Source organism: Mustela nigripes, chromosome 17 (assembly GCF_022355385.1).
Source record: "Mustela nigripes isolate SB6536 chromosome 17, MUSNIG.SB6536, whole genome shotgun sequence".
In the NCBI taxonomy this organism is placed as follows: domain Eukaryota; kingdom Metazoa; phylum Chordata; class Mammalia; order Carnivora; family Mustelidae; genus Mustela; species Mustela nigripes.
The window spans coordinates 2,776,501-2,796,327 of NC_081573.1; the positions used below are offsets into that span (position 1 = coordinate 2,776,501).

General features: G+C 40.5%; 2 protein-coding genes across 2 annotated transcripts in view; one reads left to right on the plus strand and one right to left on the minus strand.

Moving 5' to 3' along the window:
• Positions 1-10,749, plus strand: part of LOC132005472 (KRAB domain-containing protein 5-like) — a 45,125-nt gene extending 34,376 nt beyond the window's left edge. Inside the window, exon 4 of the mRNA XM_059382642.1 lies at positions 1,418-10,749. Coding sequence (XP_059238625.1) covers positions 1,418-3,312 — 1,895 coding nt within the window. The 3' untranslated portion in view covers positions 3,313-10,749. The remainder of the gene's footprint in view (positions 1-1,417) is intronic.
• The window catches only part of LOC132005470 (zinc finger protein 665-like), a 612,263-nt gene that overhangs the window by 232,026 nt on the left and 360,410 nt on the right, over positions 1-19,827 (minus strand).

Genomic DNA, 19,827 nt, shown 5'->3' on the forward strand with positions numbered 1-19,827 from the left:
TAGCATTAAAATACTCATTCTTCAGTGTTTTCTATACATCATGTCATCTGTGAACAGAAACGTTTCTCTTTTCCTTTTTCAGTTGAATTACTTTTACATGTTTTTCCTGCCTCATTGTTCTGACTGTAAAATCCACTACTGTGTTGAATCAAAGTGGTGAAGTCACTTTACTACCTGTTTCTGATCGTACAGAAGGCTTCAGTCTTTTACTATCGGATACGTTAGATTCCAGCTTTTAGTGCAGACATGGCATTTATTAGTCTGAGTTGGTCCTTTTATTCCTACTACTGAATGGTTTTAAATCATAAAACAGTGTCCAGTGTGCTCACGTTCCTCTTCTGCATGAGTATTTAAATATGATCATGTAAAAAAAAATAAATAAATAAATATGATCATGTCATGTTTGATCTTTATTCTTTTACTTGCTGTCTTAAGTTTATAGATTACTTTTTGTGTAAACACCCTGAATTCAAGGAAGAATTCCCATGTGGTTATGTTGTAAAATAGTAAAATCTGCTTTGATTCAGGTTATTTCCTTTATTGGGGAGTTCACATAACTATTCATCTAAGTAGTAGTTTCTCTTCTTCTTTGCTTATAGTGCCTTTCTTGGTTTTGTTTATATGGTAATGCTTGTGTCACAAAAAGTGTTTTATAATTTCCTTTCACTTCACTCCTTGGAAATGTTATAGGAGATTTGAAGTACTTTCTCATTAATGTTTGTTTGAATAATCAGAATATTCACCTATCATAAGACTTCGTTGGAAGCTTTTTTTTTTATTACTTTTTCAGTCTACTTAGTAGTGGTAAGTCAGTAGAGAATTTTTTCCCCTCTATGATTACTCAATAGGTTATACCTTTTTGGAAATTCATACTTTTTTTATATCTATTTGTGGGTATGTAGTTATCCATCACTGCCTTTTTTAATTAGCTTTATTTCTGTACTATCAGTTGTATCTGCTTTCACTTCTCCAATTTTGATTTCACTGGTTTTCTCTCTGTCATTCTTCCATGATTTACTTAAAAATATGTCAGTTTTGTAGATCTCTTCTGGAAACCAACTATTCCTATTGTAGGTATTTTTCTGTTTTTGCCACACCCTGTTACGTTGATTTCTATTTTAAATTTAAATTTCCTCCCTTCTTTTAGGTTTGGACTCAGTACTTTTCCTGATTTTTTGAGGTGTGGGAAGTGATGTGTGCTCCAGCACAAGACTACAGAACTCTCTGTTAGGCCACGTGATCTGTACGTGGTCTGCAAGTTTGTGTCCCTGCAGGAATCAAGTCCAGATGATTTTCTCAGCCATCTTGCTGAAGTTCTCTGATTGATTTTATTATTCCATATTATAAGTTTTCACTATATTCGTCTGAGAGTAGTAAGTGGAATGATTTTACTTTTTTCTTATTCAATATCTTTCAGCTATATCTTCACATGGCACCCAGAGTTTCCTGCCAACATTGTGCATAGAAGCTTCTTTCCAAAACGTAGCGGTTCGTAGATATAAACATACTGCCCTGGAGAATGTACACTTCATGGTAGACTGTAACAATGATGGGGAGAGTGAAGAACATCAAATATATCATGAAGGACATATCCAGACTGAGACAACTGCGCATAATATGAACATCACTGCCCAAAATGGTGAAGGATATAAAACATTTTGGAAAACATCCCTTCTTAAGTCCGCTACTTCTGCAAAGCAGTGTCTTTCTATATATAAGGGCTCAAATCAAATGATTAAACATACATATTTGCAGAACGAAAAGTTGGAAAATCTGGAAAGTTGCCTAGTCCGTGCTGAAAATAATTATTTTAACCATTTTGAAAGTAGGATTGGATTGACCTTTGAGTCAAATATTTCTGAAAATCAGAGATTTAAAATTGAAGAACAAAGTGCTGAGTGGGATTCATTTGAGAGGTCTTTCACCGAGGAGTTAACTCTTCAAAATTACCAGGGTATTTTCAATGAAAACAGAATTGCTCAATGCAGTGAATCTGAGGAAAAATTTAACCCGGGTTCAAGTGTTAGTACATGTCTGAGGACTCATTTTCCAGAGGACCATTATGAACTTGATAAATGTGTGGAAGTCTTTTATCAAAGCTCCAACCTTATTATACATAATAGTATCCCTATGGAAGAGAATCAATATGAATATAATGAATGTGAGAAAGCTCTTAACCAGTCCTCCAGTGTTGGTGATCATCAGAGTATCCATGTGGGAAAAGACTCATACAGATGTTATAAACCTGGGAATATGTTCAGTCAGTCATCAAGACTAAATATACATAATAGGATCGGAACTGAACAAAAAAGTTACATTTGTAAGGAATGTGGCAAAGCCTTTGACTGGCACTCCACCCTGTGTCAACATCAGCCGATGTATCTGGGAGGAAAAGCTTACAAATTTGAAGAATGTGGTAAGGTGTTTATCCACCACTCACACTTTACTCAACGTGACAGAATTCGTACTGGAGAGAAAATCTACCAATGTAAAGAATGTGGCAAGTGCTTTAACCATCACTCAAATCTTAGTCGACATTACAGAATTCATACTGGAGAGAAACCTTACCAATGTAAAGAATGTGGCATGGCCTTTAACCAGCACTCAGTGCTTACTCGACATCACAGAATTCATACTGGTGAGAAACCTTATCAATGTAAAGAATGTGGCAAGGCCTTCAACCAGCACTCAAACCTTACTCAACATCACAGAATTCATACTAGAGAGAAACCTTATCAGTGTAAAGAATGTGGGCAAGTCTTTAACCATCACTCTAGCCTTACTCAACATCACAGAATTCACAGTGGAGAGAAACCTTATCAATGTAAAGAATGTGGCCAGGCCTTTAACCAGCACTCAAATCTTACCCGACATCACAGAATTCATACTGGAGAGAAACCTTATCAGTGTAAAGAGTGTGGCAAGGCCTTTAACCAGCACTCAAAGCTTACCGAACATCACAGAATTCATACTGGAGAGAAACCATTCATATGTACGGAATGTGGTCAGGCCTTTAACCGTCACTCACACCTTACTCGACATCACAGGATTCATACTGGAGAGAAACCTTATCAATGTAAAGAATGTGGCAAGGCCTTTAACCAGCACTCAAAGCTTACTGAACATCACAGAATTCATACTGGAGAGAAACCTTACATATGCAAAGAATGTGGCAAGGCCTTTAACCGACACTCACACCTGACTCGACATCATAGAATTCATTTTGGACAGAAACCTTACATATGTAAGGAATGTGGCCATGCCTTTATCCAGCACTCACACCTGAGTCAACATCACAGAATTCATACTTGAGGGAAACCTTACCAAAGTAAAGAATGTGGGAAGGCCTTTAATCACTGATCATCCTTTACTCATTATCACAGAATTCATAGTGGAACAAACCTTACAATTTTAAGTAATGTGAGAAAACTTTAAAGACGACTCACCCCTTACTCCTTACTCCACATCATAGAATTCATAGTGGAGAGGAACCATAAAATTGTAGAGAATGTGGAAAGGCTTTTAAGCCATGCTATTCCTGATCAGAGAAAGTGTATTGGGGAAGATTTTGGAATATGAAGAATTTTGCAAGCCCTTTATTCAGAGGTCACATTTCATTTAACATCACAGAATTCATACTGGGGAAGAACTTATAAATGTAAAGAACATGGGAAGGCTTTTAGAACTGCTCAACCCTTTGCAGCATCTCAGAGTTTGTACTGAGGAAAAACATTACTAAGGTAAAGGGTATCATAAGCCTCTAGCTGGAACTCATAACTTACTCAACATCATAGCTATCATACAGCATAGATAAATGTAAAATGTAGAGAAAGTTGCAGTGCCTTTAACTGGAATTCAGTCTATACGCAGTATCCCAAAATGCACACTGGATTCAAACCCTAAAAACATCATGATTGAGGAAAGACCTTCATTTTAAATTTTCACTGTAGCAAACACCAGAGAGTAAATACAGGTAAGTTACTTGAAAGATGTAAATATTTAGAAATGTATGTAAGTAAACATCAAGTGTCAATAAATATCATAGAAATCAAGTAGAAAGCAGTACATGAGTCAATCTATTCAGACATTACATCAAAATACTTATTATAAGGACTAATACAAAGTTAAACACTTAGAAAATGTATATGCTATTATGCTTCAAAAGAACAAGTGGTTGGGTTTTTGCATAGATATAATGAATTTTTCAACATGTCCTTGTTTTTTATTTTGTTGTTGTTGTTTTGGGTTTGTTTTTTTTATTTTCGTTTTGTGGTTTTGGGGGTTTTTGGGGTTTGTTTTTGGGGTTTTTTGTTTTGGTTTTGGTTTGGGTTTTTTTTGTTGTTGTTGTTCATTGACCTTATCTGGGATTTGTGACTAGCAAATATTAACATATTTGTACTCTCAAATCACTTCAGAAAACTCCTTTATTACTAGTGGGTTTGTGAAAGTATGTCGCTGATTGTTGTTGGATCAAAGATATGAGATGTCCATCATTAGGCAGGACTCCTGCATATCTAATTGCCCACGGATGAGGAAGGACAATATAATATATAAAATATGAAGAAAATCTAAATGGAGATGCTGTTTGTGGTTATAACATTAATGTTAGTTATGATGGAAAAAGTGTCCAGAACATCATTATTCTCCATTTATTAAAACTAAAGAATTTCCTGGATATTATAAATAAAATATTTTACTCTGGTCTTTGAGAAAAAAGAGGTGCCAGTCCAGTGAAATACGGTTGTATCCTCATAATAACTGTAGTTAGAAGTAGAGGATGTCAGGTGATGTGCTTGAAATGAAGAAATCCTCAAATATACAAAAGGAGGATAACTCTTTCTTAAAATGGCATAGGATTATGCATACAAAATTTTTAAGAGTGATCCCATGCCTGAAAACAATGAAAATCAGTACTCCCACATCATGATATCAGCACACAAATGCTTTTTAATGCTTGATTCTGTATTTCCAAAAAGGATTATAGAGTGGCTTTGAAATGTATACCTTAGTCTGTGTGTGAACGTAATATATTTTAATTAATAAAACATGATGAATTTTAACATGTTATCATGGATGAGTAATGAGTGAAGTGTCATCCCACCATCAGTGTTAACCTATCTCATTTTATATAAGGTTGCAGGCAACTGATGAAATCTGTCATTTATTCGGTAATCATGTGGAATAACATACCTAGTAATCCATTTTTTCAGTGGCCTTGAAGTTTAAATAATGTCTGATTATTTCCCCCCTTGTTTATCTGTTGTATCATTTTCTCCTCTTTTGGACTAGTGGGATATTATAACAGACATGTTGCAGATTATATTTGGGTCTTATTGACTGATTGACTCAAGTACGCTATGATGCTGCTACTTGGCATCCATTTCATGTCCCCATCGGTTTTGCAGAGTACTTGAATTGATAGCAACCTCTCTCACTAGTGCATTCCCTAAACAGTACCCTGCAGAGTCACCAGTTAATGTAAACTCTGACATGACATTCCCAGTCCACCCTTGTGAGCACCCATGACCCCTGTCTACCATGACTTTCCCCTCATGTGTTCTTGAAGAAGACTCTCACAGAGCTTCATCCTAAACCTGCTCTAGTTTCAATGGCCTAATCTGGACATAGCTCTGGGACTCACTAAATCACTGTATCCATGGCCCTTAATAAAGGTATGTGCCACAGTTCATAGGTGGGGGTGTTGTGTCCATGTTTCTATGAAGTAAAGATACACTTATAGCAGTGCTTGGTGTGTAATAGGTACCCTATAAGTAGGAGAAACATATTTCCAATAGGAGTGATACTGTAGCCCCAAGGAAGGGATAGAAAATGCAGAGGATGAAGAATTGGCAAGAATTCTGCATGTGGAGGAGGACACCTGTCCCAGGTTGCCCAGCTGACTCCCTGGATTTAGAAGAACACCTTCTGCTCATTTATTTTCCAAGTGATTTCCAGATCGCCTCTTCTGTTTATCCTCATTTTTATTTCCAGCTACGTAGGCATCACAGACATTCTTCTTTGCCTGTGTTGTGGCTGAATTGAAATGAGAAAGACATAAAGTCAATGGGTGTAAATTTAGACATTTAGCACTGGATTGTGGGGTGTGGAGCTAAGTAATACGTGATGATGGCACCAAACTTAGAAAAACAAGACCTATTAAAATGTGAAGAACTCTTTCTAATGTGGGGAGGGAACCAGAGGTGACTCCTTTAGCCACTCCAAAGGCACAAGGAGCTCTTGGTGGCATCATCCAATGAATGTCATCGAATAAGTGAAATGGACATAAGGAATTGGCAAATGTGAAACCCTTTGAATCTGGGTTTCTGAGGATTAGGGAAGTTTTACCTTATCTTCATGATTTAATTCAATTCCTTTGTGTTGGCAAGGACCAGATGCTGTTGGACGACAATGATTACTGTGATTGCTCAGGCCTAGATCAGTGGCCTCGGTGGAGTAGGGGAAGTTGGATGATGCCATCCTGTAGGGCATAGCTTAAAAATGGCACATGGCCAAGTAGATGTTGGAGATGAAGAAGCCTTCTGGACAGTGTGGTAGATGGGATCAGCAAGACGTGTGCTGTGGTTGCACGACGCACTAGTATCCCAGGTGTATAACCCCAACATAGTTTAGATCCACTGTTGGTGGGTGATGTTTTCAGGGAAGGTGACACACTTCTGTGTGGGACCTTCCTCCCTTTACTCGGTGCCATGATGAGTATGGTCCCACGCTCTGGCTGTGTTTGCCATGGATTTGTCAGGGGAGCAATTCCACACTCAGTGGCAGTGAACATTCCTACTTCAAACAGTCTAGCCCAAGTGTTCTTTGATTGAGAAATGAAGAAAGAAGATATGAGATATATGTAATGAAATATTACTCAGCCATAAAAAGGAATTCAATCTTTCTCTTTGCAATGACATAGAGAGAGCTAGACTGTATTATGCTAAGTGAGTGAAATCAGAGAAAGACAAATGCCATAGGATTTCACTCATGTGGAATATAGGAAACAAACAAGCAAAGGGGAAAAAAGAAGACCGGCAAATCATGAGAGACTCTTAACTATAGAGAAGCAACTGATGGATACCAGTTACCAGTGTGGAGCTGGATTGGGGGGTGAGTTAAACAAGTGATGGGAATGAAGACGTGCATTTTTTTGTTGTTGCGCCCTGGGTGTTGTATGGAATTGTACAATCACTATTGTACATGTGGAACTAATATTACATTGTATGTTAACTAACTGGAATTTGAATAAAATCTTTTAAAAAATGTTTTGTTTTTTACAGATATAAGAGAACCTTTACCTTAACTGACTTGCAGCAGTGGCCGAAAATATACCTTTGTTAAACAAATGAAAGATTTGTCTTTTGTCCATTCCGGATTCCTCCAGAATTCATTAAGTCTCAGTAACTATTCTTATATTTTTATGCCCTTGTATGTATTTGCATCATTTCAATAAGAATCTGTTCTCATCGTGCTAAGAGACAGTCAGAAACAGTGGTTATATAGCCAAGGCTTTGACTGGAATGTTACAGCTAAGAACTACATAGACTCAGACATGACCAGGCAGCTAGAAGGGACTAAGATTGAACTATATGGCATCAATAAAGTCTCCTTGGAAATACCAGCCTGATACTTTGCTTACAGAATTCCCCAAAGTCTTACCATGTGAGCAAGGAAGATCACTTCCCAACAGCTGCAGGGAACTTGGGATATTTCAGGGACTTCATGAATACAGAAATTCACCCAAATCTGTAGTTATTGTAGACAAAGTCTGGTGGCAAGTATTTGGCTTGGCTCCTGGCCTGGAGAAGCTATTGAAATTTCAGTCTACAGATTGCTTATGAAAAGTTCCAACAAAGCTGTTTGTTTGTTTAAAGATTTATTTGTTCATTTAAGAGAAAGAGAAAGGATTAGGAGAGAGACAGAGGGAGGCAAGCAGACTCACCACTGAGCAGAGAGCACCCGGCGGGACTTGGTCCCAGGACCCTGAGATCATGACCTGAGCTGAAACCAAGACTCAGCCACCCAACTGACTAAACCACCCAGGCACCTTAAAAGTTTTTAAAGAGTACATAGGGGCTCCTAGGTGGCTCAGTCATTAAGCGTCTGCTTTCGGCTCAGGTCATGATCCCAGGGCCCTGGGATTGAGGCCTGTATTGGGCTCCCTGCTCAGAGGGAAACCTGCTTCTCCCTCTCCCACTCCCTGTGCTTATGTTCCCTCTCTCGCTGTCTCTCTCTGTCAAACAGATTTTTTAGCATCTTAATAAATAAATATAAAGGGTCTATAGGTCAACCTCTATTCTTCCTTCTCTTATATAAAAAGTCAGGCCAAATTTTTTTTTTTTTTTTTTGCAGACTTGTTTTACAGTCAAATTACTGTTAATTTGAATTTTAAAATTACTGTTAATTTGGTTACCTTTGGTAAAAATGCAGGCAAGTATAGAGAGAAAAATATGTTTCAATAGCACATCTTTGTACCTACTAGATCTTAATTGATGTTGGATCAGTAACATGAAATAATCTACCAAATCAACTTTTAATATGTGAAACTCCCAAGGAAGTTTCAGATGGGGGAATTGAAGGGGTCAGGACAGCCTCTCTGCCCTCTACCCCAGAATGTGCCGTTTTGGCCTGTGGATTACTTGAGCTGAAGGTACTTGAGAACCTTCAGGCTCCAGAGAACTTCCCCACTCCCACCGTTAACCTCACAGAAGAATCTAAATTGCGGCATCTTTCTCAGAGTAAGACTTATTAACAGTGACTTAGTGACCCAACTGTAAGATAGGACAAACATCTAACTACCAAATAGTTGCTCTTCTTATCACCTTGTGAAGGGCCTTCCTTCCTCTGAAGCTCCAGGTCCAGACCTTCTTTTCCTTAGTTCAAGATGACATTTTACTTCATCTTACCTTTTCATGTCTATGTGGAGTCCCTGTATTTTCACGTGTTTAATTTGATCGTCTCCTGTTAACGGCACATGTCAGTATGATTCTTTGTCCGGCTGAAAGGGTCTTTGAGGAGGCATGAATTCTTTTTCTCTGACAGAGTATCTAATTGTAGTTCCTCATTTCCTGGCATCCTGTTTATTTTATGTACTTACTTGAGAGAGCAAGCATGAGCTGTGGGGAGGAGGAGGAAGGAGCCAGACAAAGAGCTCCATCCCAGGACCCTCAGGACCTGAGCTTAAAGCAGATGCTTAACCCACTGAGCCAACCAGGCGCCCTTCCTGGCATCTTAGTAAATTATAAAAATATGGTGGAGCACCATGAAGTACTTTTAGAGGAGTTGACATTTTTGAGGTCAGTTTTTGTCACGGTTTCAATAGGTCCCTTTTTTGTTTCCCTTATAGATACTATCTCGTCAATGTTTTGTTCAAAAGATTTTTGGTAGCAATCAAAATCGCTATCCCACTCAATTTGTATAGTTCAACAGTTGGCTCTTGAGAGGGATGCAGAAGTACACAAATTTGGTTTTACAAGGGGTCTTTGTTTAGGCGACTTCAGCATTAATTTGATCATTAGTATAGTTTTCTACTTAGGTACTTGTAAATATCTAATCCTCGTGTATAAAACGTGAAATCTACCAGGTTGTTGGAAGTGGTTCTCCATCACTTTTCTCCCATTGTGATGGTTTATTTTCCATCCTAGTGGAATGAAATGCCCAGCACTACCTGAGGGGAGTGAGCTGTGGCTGAATGTGCTGATTACAGTGCTGTTGGTCCCTCCGTGTCACCTGGACATAGCAGATTGTATTTCCTGTCTTGGTTTTCCCTGAGTTAGCCTGGCTAAATTCAGAGCGCTCAGCGTGCTAAGTGACTGATTCTTCTAAGCTTCCCCTGATGGAGCAGCTAAACCTAATTCGTGTTGTGAATGGGAATCCCTGTGGGATGGCTGCTGGGTGCTGAAGGTGACCTTGCCACTCTCTACTGAGAGAAGCTAATGTTCTTTGTCTTTGGATTCACTCAGAAACTCATCTGCAGAATGCAACAAACATTTAAATTGGCCACATTGTGAAGAATTTTAAAATTCTAAGAGGACTTTTCATCGGAGCCACAGACTTGGAATCTGTGCTTCTCTTGAACACCACGCGGTGTTAGAAAAGAAAGTCACCTTCCTTTTAGTGGAGTCCTAACCACACACCAGCCTATTTTGTAACGTGCAGCCTGATGGTCTGCAAGTGGGGAGCTAGATCAGACATACTGATTCCCATTGCTAGCCACAAAACAACTTCACCTGCACAAGCACACAACTAGAACCACAAAATTCTGATTCCATAACCTGTTTTAACCAGAAGAGAACTAGTCCTCACTAAAATGAGTTTATCACAAAACTATGACCAAGTAAGACATTTTCTTACTGTTGATCCTCTTCCAAGAGAGGGCTTCCCAGCCAGATGCTTGACTTCTCTCACTGCAAAATGAAAGCACTAGAGTCAAGAGTCTTTTCACGTTTTCCTTCATAGTCTTTTTAAACCTAAATTTTTGATATGCACAGTCCTTTTCAACTATACTTATTTTTGGTTTTCATAAAAGTTTAATTTTAAATGTTATCTTGTGCATTTAAAATAGAACAATTGGGGGCGCCTGGGTGGCTCAATGGATTAAGTCACTGCCTTCGGCTCAAGTCATGATCTCAGTGTCCTGGGATCGAGCTCCACTTCAGGCTCTGCTCAGCTGGGAGCCTGCTTCTCTCTCTCTCTGCCTCTCTGCCTACTTGTGATCTCTCTCTCCCTCTGTCAAATAAATAAATAAAATCTTTAAAAAAATAAAATAAAATAGAACAATTGGAGTGCCTGGGTGGCTTGATCAGTTGGGCGTCTGCCTTGCACAGAGGTCGTGGTCCCAGGGTGCTAGGATCAAGCCCCATATAGGGCTCCCTGCTCAGCAGGGAGTCTGCTCCCTCTCCCTCTGCTTCTCTCCCCAGCTTGTGCTCTCTCTCTCTTTCTCAAATAAATCAAAATGACTTTAAGAAAAAATAAAAGTAAAAATACAGTAATTGTTTTTGACATGAGTTTTTGCTTCCATATATATTTTTAGGTTGAGACCAAATGGGCCAAGTCCTGGACAGGTGTTGTTTGTGATGTATCAGAATAAATGCAAAGGGAGTCACAAATACAGTCCTATAAAGCCTGCTTTATAAATGCATTACTTCTGGTGCTCTATATAAAGGGATATATTAAACTAGCAATTTGTATGTATAGTATGTCTGCATTTCCTAGGAACTTCTCTTGAATCCATTTTTTTTTTTTTAAGATTTTATTTATTTGACAGAGAGAGACACAGCGAGAGAGGGAACACAAGCAGGGGAAGTGGGGGGGGGGCACCTGGGTGGCTCAGTGGGTAAAGCCTCTGCCTTCAGCTGGGGTCATGATTCCAGGGTCCTGGAATTGAGTCCGCATCAGGCTCTGCTCAGCAGGGAGTCTGCTTCCTCCTCTCTCTCTGCCTGCCTCTCTCCCTACTTAAAATCTTAAAAAAAAAAAAAAAAGGGCAGGGGAAGTGGGTGGGGAAAAGTAGGCTCCTCACTGACCAGAGAGCCTGATGGTATTCATCCCAGGACGCTGGGATCATGACCTGAACCAAAGGCAGATGCTTAATGACTGAGCCACCCAGGCGCCCCTCGAATCCATTTTTAATAACAAATATTGTACAGGTTGAGCAGTTATACTCTTCAGGCCAATACAGTCCAGACTGAATAAACTTAAAAAGGAAATTTTAAACCTCCGCATTCCTCTATATTCAAGCCTAAAGCACATCAATGCTAGTGTAGAACTCAGAAGTAAAATATGTTTCTTCTGAGTATTTGGGAAAATGTGAAGTCCTCTTGAGAAACTCTAAGAAACATAATAGTCCTCCCCGGCTGACACTAAGGAGAAAGTACCTCATTCACTGTTCCATGCCGCGGTGTGCTGGCCCCACTGACTTCCGGTTTGGATCACTGCACTAAGTTATCTGTGCTGATCCCTCTGAAAGTAAGCCCTGGGATCCTTTTTTGTGCTCTTACATCAGCAATAATAATAAATTTGACAGTGTGAAATTAGAAGTGTCGAGGGGTTTCTTTAGTGACTGAGCAAAATGATGTCTCCACTTCAATTTATTGTGATGTGTTTTCACTATGTGTGCTTTGTACGGGACCTGTTTATTTCACTATAGATTAAATTCTTGTCCCTTCGTTTGTATTGTTATGTATCTTGTATTTTATTGATGTGAAAATCAAATTCTGTCCTAAAAATATCTCTGGATTTAAACAAATTTGAAAATGTTATGTGAAACTGAGGGTTGCTGGAGGGGAGCGCAATGAGAGAGGGAGTTAATTGTCAAGGAGGGCATGTAATGTAATGAGCACTGGATATTATACAAGACTGATGAATCATAAGCCTGTATCCCTGAAACCAGTAATACATTATATGTTAATTGAATTTGAATAAAATTATTTAAAAAAAAGAAAAACGTTATGTTACAAAAAACATTTACAGGTAGAATTCAGTTCAGCTTCCATTGCACTCCATTGCCTTATTGTTAGCATAAAGTGAATTTGAACAACTCTGTTTTCAAAAACTCGTCACATAGAATAGAAATGGTGTAGTTTTGTGGCCTAAGGTGAAACTGGAAAAAATGAAAATGTACATAGGGGGCACCTGGGTGGCTCAATGGGTTAAGCCTCTGCCTTTGGCTCAGGTCATGATCCCAGGGTCCTGGGATCGAGCCCCGCATCAGGCTCACTGTTCAGCAGGAAGCCTGCTTCTCCCTCTCCCACTCCCCCTGCTTGTGTTCGCTCTCTCTCCATCTCTGTCAAATAAATAAATAAAACCTTAAAAGAAAGAAAAGGAAGAAAGAAAGTGTATGTAGACCCATGAGGTCATGTTAAGAGATGATAGTTGAAGGGCACCTGGGTGGCTCAGTGGGTTAAGCCTCTGTCTTCAGCTCGGGTCATGATCTCAGGGTCCTGGGATCGAGCCCTGCATCGGGCTCCCTGCTCGGTGGGGAGCCTGCTTCCCCCTCTCTCTCTGCCTGCCTCTCTGCCTACTTGTGCTTACTCTCTCTCTGTCAAATAAATAAATCTTTTTTAAAAAGAAAAAAAAGATGATAGTTGATATCTTCTGGTGCCATACCCCAGAGTTGTATCCCACTCAGAAGACTTCGAATGAGAAAAAATTCCTTTCTAGTTTGTATCAGAGGTTTGGTTGGCTGCATGTGGTAGTTATACCTGTAGAGCAGTGCCAAGTAAGAGCTTGAAGGCTGGTCTGTTTACATCCCTGTGTCTTCAGTCCGAGCAACGTATTCCTCAGCTGATATAGCTGTGCTTGGAACCATATGACCTACAGTTTGTGTTCTTCCATCTGAACTATCGAGATCAATGCTGGCTTCATGAGATCAATTTTGTGTTGATCCTGTCAGGGAGCATTAATTGCTGTCCCCTTGAAGACCCTTCTAGATGGACTGAGAATCCAATGGAAATGAGACAATTAACAGGAGATTATATTAAGTTTCTTAAGTATAAGAAACCCTCATAGAAATGGAAATCCAAAGACATTCAGGCAAAATGGGGTATTTATGACATCATGAAGTATGGAGATGAGTCTGGGACTTCTGAGTGGAGAAATGTGCTTCACAAGGGAGTAAGAAGAGCAGGGGTGCCTGGGATCGAGCCTTGCATCTGGTGTCCTGCTCAGCAGGAAGCCTGCTGTTCCCTCTCCCACTCCCCCAGCTTATGTTCCCTCTCTTGCTCCCTTTCTCTCTCTCTCTCTGTCAAATAAATAATAAATCTTTAAAAGAAAAAAAGGAAAACCAATCTTTGGGATTTTCTCTTCTTTTTTTTTATTTGTTTATTTATTTAAATTTTATTTACTTATTTGACAGACAGAGATAACAAGTAGGCAGAGAGGCAGGCAGAAGCAGGCTCTCCTCCAAGCAAAGAGCTGGATGCGGGGCTTGATCCCAGGACCCTGAAATCATGACCTGAGCCGAAGGCAGAGGCTTAACCCACTGAGCCACCCAGGCACCCAGAATTGAACTTACTTCCTTTTTTTTTTTTTTTTAACTTATTTCTTTCAAATCTCATGACTCTTGGTATAATTATCTGCTCATGCAAATCCTGTCTTGTCTATTCCTTGTGGGGGCATATATTCTCTTTTCCTTTTTCCAGTGTTTATGGACGATTGCTCGTATGACTTGCTCAGGGATTTTAAGAATGGCTTGCACTGAATTACTTGATATTCAGAAATTCATTCAAGTGAGAGTAATTCCGCTGTGAACATATTAAGTTGCATGTTGTTTAATTGGTATGTTTCATTTCTTCCTTCTCAATTTGACAAGAACATTATCGGTTATCGATTCCTTCACTTTTGATAAATGATGTCATCTAATTTCACATTACTGTGACAATTTAATTAGGGGAAAGCATGGAGATTTTATGAGTCATGGGTTATTTTGATATTTCTTTGAAATGAACAAACATGGGACAGTGATGGGTATGTAGTAGCTTTTCTATACTTGGGAAGGTAATACTATTGCATTAGGAGTAAAACTACTGCCCCATGAAAAATAGCCAGACTGAAATGTTGCCATGAATTCTCCATGTGGAGACAGGACACCTGTCCCAGGCTGTACTACTGAGTTTGAACTTGGGAAGGTAAATTCTCTTTGTTTTCATTCCAAATCATCTCCAGTTCTCCTGTGTCTCTTCTTTTGCATTGCCAGTAACACATGCATCAGAGCCGCCGCATTCACACACCAATCACTTGGGTCCTTCTAGGTTCTGATAGGAAATTTGGAATTTTTTTCAGCAATGAGAAATGATTTTTAAGCAGATCGTTGGAGGCCATATTCAAGATTTAAGTACAACATTGTCATCACTTCACTGAGGTAAGAGGAAAGAGGGGCCACAGGCTTAATTTAGTCACTCACAATGAGAGTTATGAAGGCAGATAAAACATGATGCTGGTATCCTTAGAGAGGAAGATAAGACCTACTGAAAGCAAATGTGAAAAACTCTTGAAATGTGGGGAAAAAAATGGCAGGGAGTGTCTTTTAGTCACTGCAAGGACTTAGGAAGCTACTTATGATGAACAAATATGAGAGAGATGGAGGCTTGAGAAATGTGGTGTGTTTCAGAGAAGTCAGGTCCTGTCTTCACAATTTTACAAGTTCCTGTGTAGTACTGAGGACAGATACTGTTGGATGATAGAGATTTCTGTATTTCAGGCCAAAAACCACTGGGGTAGGAGAGGGCTTGCTGCAAGATGCAAACACTGTGGCCATACCCTTTAGATGGCACATGGTAGAGTAGATGTTGGAAATGCAGAAGCCTTGTGGACACTGGGAGGATCAGGAGGGTGTGTGCCGAGTGTCCACAAGCACTAGAATCTTAGGTATCTAACCCAACGCTGGATGACATTCCAATGAAACCCATGCACAGCCAGCAGGAAACTCCGTCCTGTTTGAGCCCCGTGACAAGTATTATTCCTTGCGATCTGTGTGAGGGGCACTGATTAGTTGGGGGGCAGCTCACCAGTCAGAGGCAGTGATCATTTCTGCCCCAAACAGTCCACCTGCTTTTTAAGGTAGATGTTCATTCACGGCCCATGCTGCGTTTCTGCCCATCCTGTGGGGAGCAGGGAAGAGGACTCCTGGTAGTTGTGGAAACTGATACCACGAAGCTGGGTAGCAGGTCATGCGCACCTTGAACCTTGATCCAAGTGAAGAGTAATCCTGCACTTGGGGTGGTTGTTACTTTGTGGTCCGCTGTACCCTGAAAAGGCAGATGTGTGCTTCTAGAAAAGACGACGTATGTCGTGTATGTCGTGTATTCCATACATGTTGAGTAGGGAATGCTCATGTCTGATGAAAGGGCTAGTCCACACTATAGTGTAGTCTGCTTGGTCTGTTTCTTCGCTCTGCTGTTTTCCACCAGCAGACATTGTGCTAACACTTCTTTCATGGCCACACGTGCTTGCCCAACCCTCAGTCATCAAACCATGTTTCCAGCATCACGGAGGTGGTATAATTCTGAAAGGACTCAGGGAATTTGTTTTTGAACCTTTGTCACTCAGGGAAGGCCACCCTCTTTCGAGTGCTTCTCTTTTCATCTCAGTGACTGGAACGCTGTCACGAGGTCCCTCTAAGTAATGACATATCTGTAAACAGGTGGATGTGTGAGCTTGCTGGGAATGGCCAGTGTTACCTGACTGGTTTCAGGACATCTGACACAAAGGACCTCATGCCTCGCAGTAGAATGAGATATTCTGAAAAGACCCTGAAACCTAGAGTGTGCCTACTAGGATTCACAAAAATTTCTATCATAGATGGAGATGGAGTGCTAATTTGTCAGAGGTGAGCGTGAAGTTCTCTTTAAACCTGCAATTATTTATGTTCTCCTAGTAAAAACCATCAAATGCAGATTCCTAGTAGGAATTCTACATTCAAATCCATTATAAATTACAATATCTATTAATATTTGGCTCTATGTATTTCATATCTTACTCCATGAAATACTTAAATAAAGTCCAATGCATTTAGGATGGATTATTTGGGTGGCAGAATGTGAAGACAAGTGTATTTGTGGGTGATCCCAGGAAGCTGGACACGAGGGCACTGAAGGAAGTGGGGTATGGAAGTCGAAAAAGTCAAAGAAAGATCATGTTACAGTAAGATTTATTTATGAATAAAGACAATGTGTAGTGTGTGTGTGTGTGTGTGTGTGTGTGTGTGTGTGTGAAACCACTAACATCACCACAAACACAGAGAGTATCGGAAAATGACCATCCATGCATAACTCAAGGATGATCTGTGACTCAGTTACTGCAGAGGTTGTCAAATTTATCTTGCATAAGAGACACCTGAAGCACTTGTAAAAAAATCTCAGATTTCTAGGCCTCTTCCCATGTTACCATTTCAATAGTTCTGGGTTATAGCCCCCAGTTTTCTGTTCTCACAAGTTCTCAGGTGATGGCAGTGGAGCCTGTTTTGGGAAGCTGCTTTGAGGATAACATCTCTGGGCGTCCTTATGGTGGTCATCTTCAATGAAATGATTAGCTCATGAAGGACGCAGTCAGAGACACAGATGGGCATGAATTGTTTTAGGGGGACTCTGGTCTAAGTTCTCTGGATGTGAAAGTAAGTCATGGATAGGCTGGACTTCTGTGTTTAAACCCTGGAAGTTGGACCTGCGGACCTGGTCTTCAGGGGACAGTTAAATACCCATTCAGGGTATATGTGTGTGTCCAGGGCTGGAACTTACACTCTCAAGTCTCAGACCATGGAGGCTGTTCTGCGCAAAGATTTCTGGACGAAGCATTGATTGTCAGACAAAGGAGATAATCCAAGAACGTTTTGGAAGGTCATTTGAATGCCTCCTGTTGCTATTGGTACCCAGGTTCAAATGCTGACTCTACTGATATTTAGATTATCACTAAACTTTTTTTTTTTTAAGAATTTATTTATTTATTAGAGAGAGAGAGAATGAATGGAGTGAGGGGCAGAAGGAGAACAAGACTGCCCCCGGAGCAGGGAGCCCAGTATGTGGCTCGGTCCCAGCAGCCTGAGATCATGACCTGAGCCGAAGGCAGATGCTTAACTGGCTGAGCTGCCCAGATGCCCTTAACCTTTTTTTTTTTTTTTTAAGATTATTTATTTATTTATTTAACAGAGAGAGAGAGATCACAAGTAGGCAGAGAGGCAGGCAGAGAGAGGGAGGCGGGCTCCCCACCGAGTAGAGAGCCCAATGCGGGGCTCTATCCCAGGACCCTGAGATCACTACCCGAGTCAAAGGCAGAGGCTTTAATCCACTGAGCCACCCAGGCGTCCTCCCCTAAACCTTTGTAATTAAACTATTTTGGTCAGTTGTAAAGAAAAACAGCCCTATTGTCTATTTTCTATGAAGGGAAAAACCGAGTTCTACCCTACTGTGTTTATGCCCTCTTTGTCCCTCTTACTACAGATACAGAGCTTGTGGTCACAAATATGGGAGGGAGGGTGTGTCCTTTCTCCACAACAGCTAGCAAGTCTCCAACACTACCAGCATGTCTTGCAATTTTACTCAATTTGAACACTATCTACCAAGAGATATTGTTAGGTCCCACAGATAAGGGCTCAGTCCCACAAGACTACACCCACCCACCCTCCCACACACACATAAACAACACACACCCACATATTTGTAGGGTATAGACTGAAGGTTCCAATAATCTCCTCCTTGATTTCTATAGATGATAGACCATCTCAGAAAACTCAGGGAGGGCACCTGGGTGGCTCAGTGGGTGAATCCTCTTCCTTCAGCTCAGGTCATGATCTCAGGGTCCTGGGATCGAGTCTCATGTCAGGCTCTCTGCTCAGCAGGGAGCCTGCTTCCCTCTTTCTCTCTCTGCCTGCCTCTCTGGCTACTTGTGATCTCTGTCTGTCAAAGAAAGAAAGGAAGGAAGGAAGAAAAGAAAAGAAAGAAAGAAAGAAAAAACAATCCCAGGGAAATACTTGTTTGCCAGTTTATAAAGGATATAGATGAACAGCCAGATGAAGAGATACATAGTGATATATATGTAATATATATATATATACTGTTATCTGACATCAGTAAAAAAATGAATATTTGTCCAAAACAAAAAATTATGAATGTTACAATCATTAGAATAAATAGTAACTGTGGACCTACATTGTAAAGACTATATGACTTTAGACTTTGATGAGTACTATAGATTTTATTTTTGATCGAAAAGGTAGCCAAAAACTCATGTTTCCATGATGATTTCTCTTTTTTATTTTATTATTTTTTTTAATTTTATTTATTTGACAGACAGAGATCACAAGTAGGCAGAGAGGCAGGCAAAGAGAGAGAGAGGATGGGAAGCAGGCCCCCTGCTGAGCACAGCCGGATGCAGGGCTCGATCCCAGGACCCTGAGATCATGACCTGAGCCGAAGGCAGAGGCTTAACCCACTGAGCCACCCAGGCGCCCCGATTTCTCTTTTTTAAACATAAATATTGAACCCTGGAAAATGGCAGCTGAGACTCTGACAGTGGGAATGATCTTCTTTGTCCAGATTTTCCCTGGAAATCTCCCAGAGTTCTACCTCTTATGCCATCATTTCCCCGTACTACAGGGGAATCAGGGCAGTTTGAGAGGTTTTTTTCCTCGGTCACCTAAATGTAGCAAAGTATTGATCATTCCTTCTAGTGGAATCTCAGACATCTTGGCAGTCTTTTGGTTTGAAACATTCTCTCCATGATTTTGGATAGATACTTATTTTCTAGGCTCACAGACTGTCCAGAGGTGTGTCCATTGGCAACAATGGCCCCTTCACTGTCTTCCAAGCCATCACCATCAGTCCCAGGATCTCCAGGTGGGCAAAGCATTAAATTACAGTCCCATGTTCCACTGGCCCCTCCAGTGTCCTCTGCCAGATCCCATGTGAACTTGTAAATACCACACTTTGTATTTATATGTGTGACAGGAAGAATGACACATACATCATAAACACTGCTATACCTTGTGAGGCTTACATAGACTTACTCTATGTACCATACAGATGTATCGCAGATGTTTTGTGTTTAGGACTCATTAGGGTTGTCATTCTGTGTAAACACAAGCCTAGGAGCTAACACCTTCACAGGAGCAATATCACACCTAGTTCCTCCCCTGAGAGGACAGCTACGACCCCAAGCATTCTTATCCTCAAGAGCACTTTTTTTTTTTGAAAGATTTTATTTATTTATTGGACAGACAGATCACAAGTAGGCAGAGAAGCAGGCAGAGAGAAAGGAGGAAGCAGGCTCCTTGCTGAGCAGAGAGCCCGATGCGGGACTCGATCCCAGGACCCTGGGATCATGACCTGAGCCGAAGGC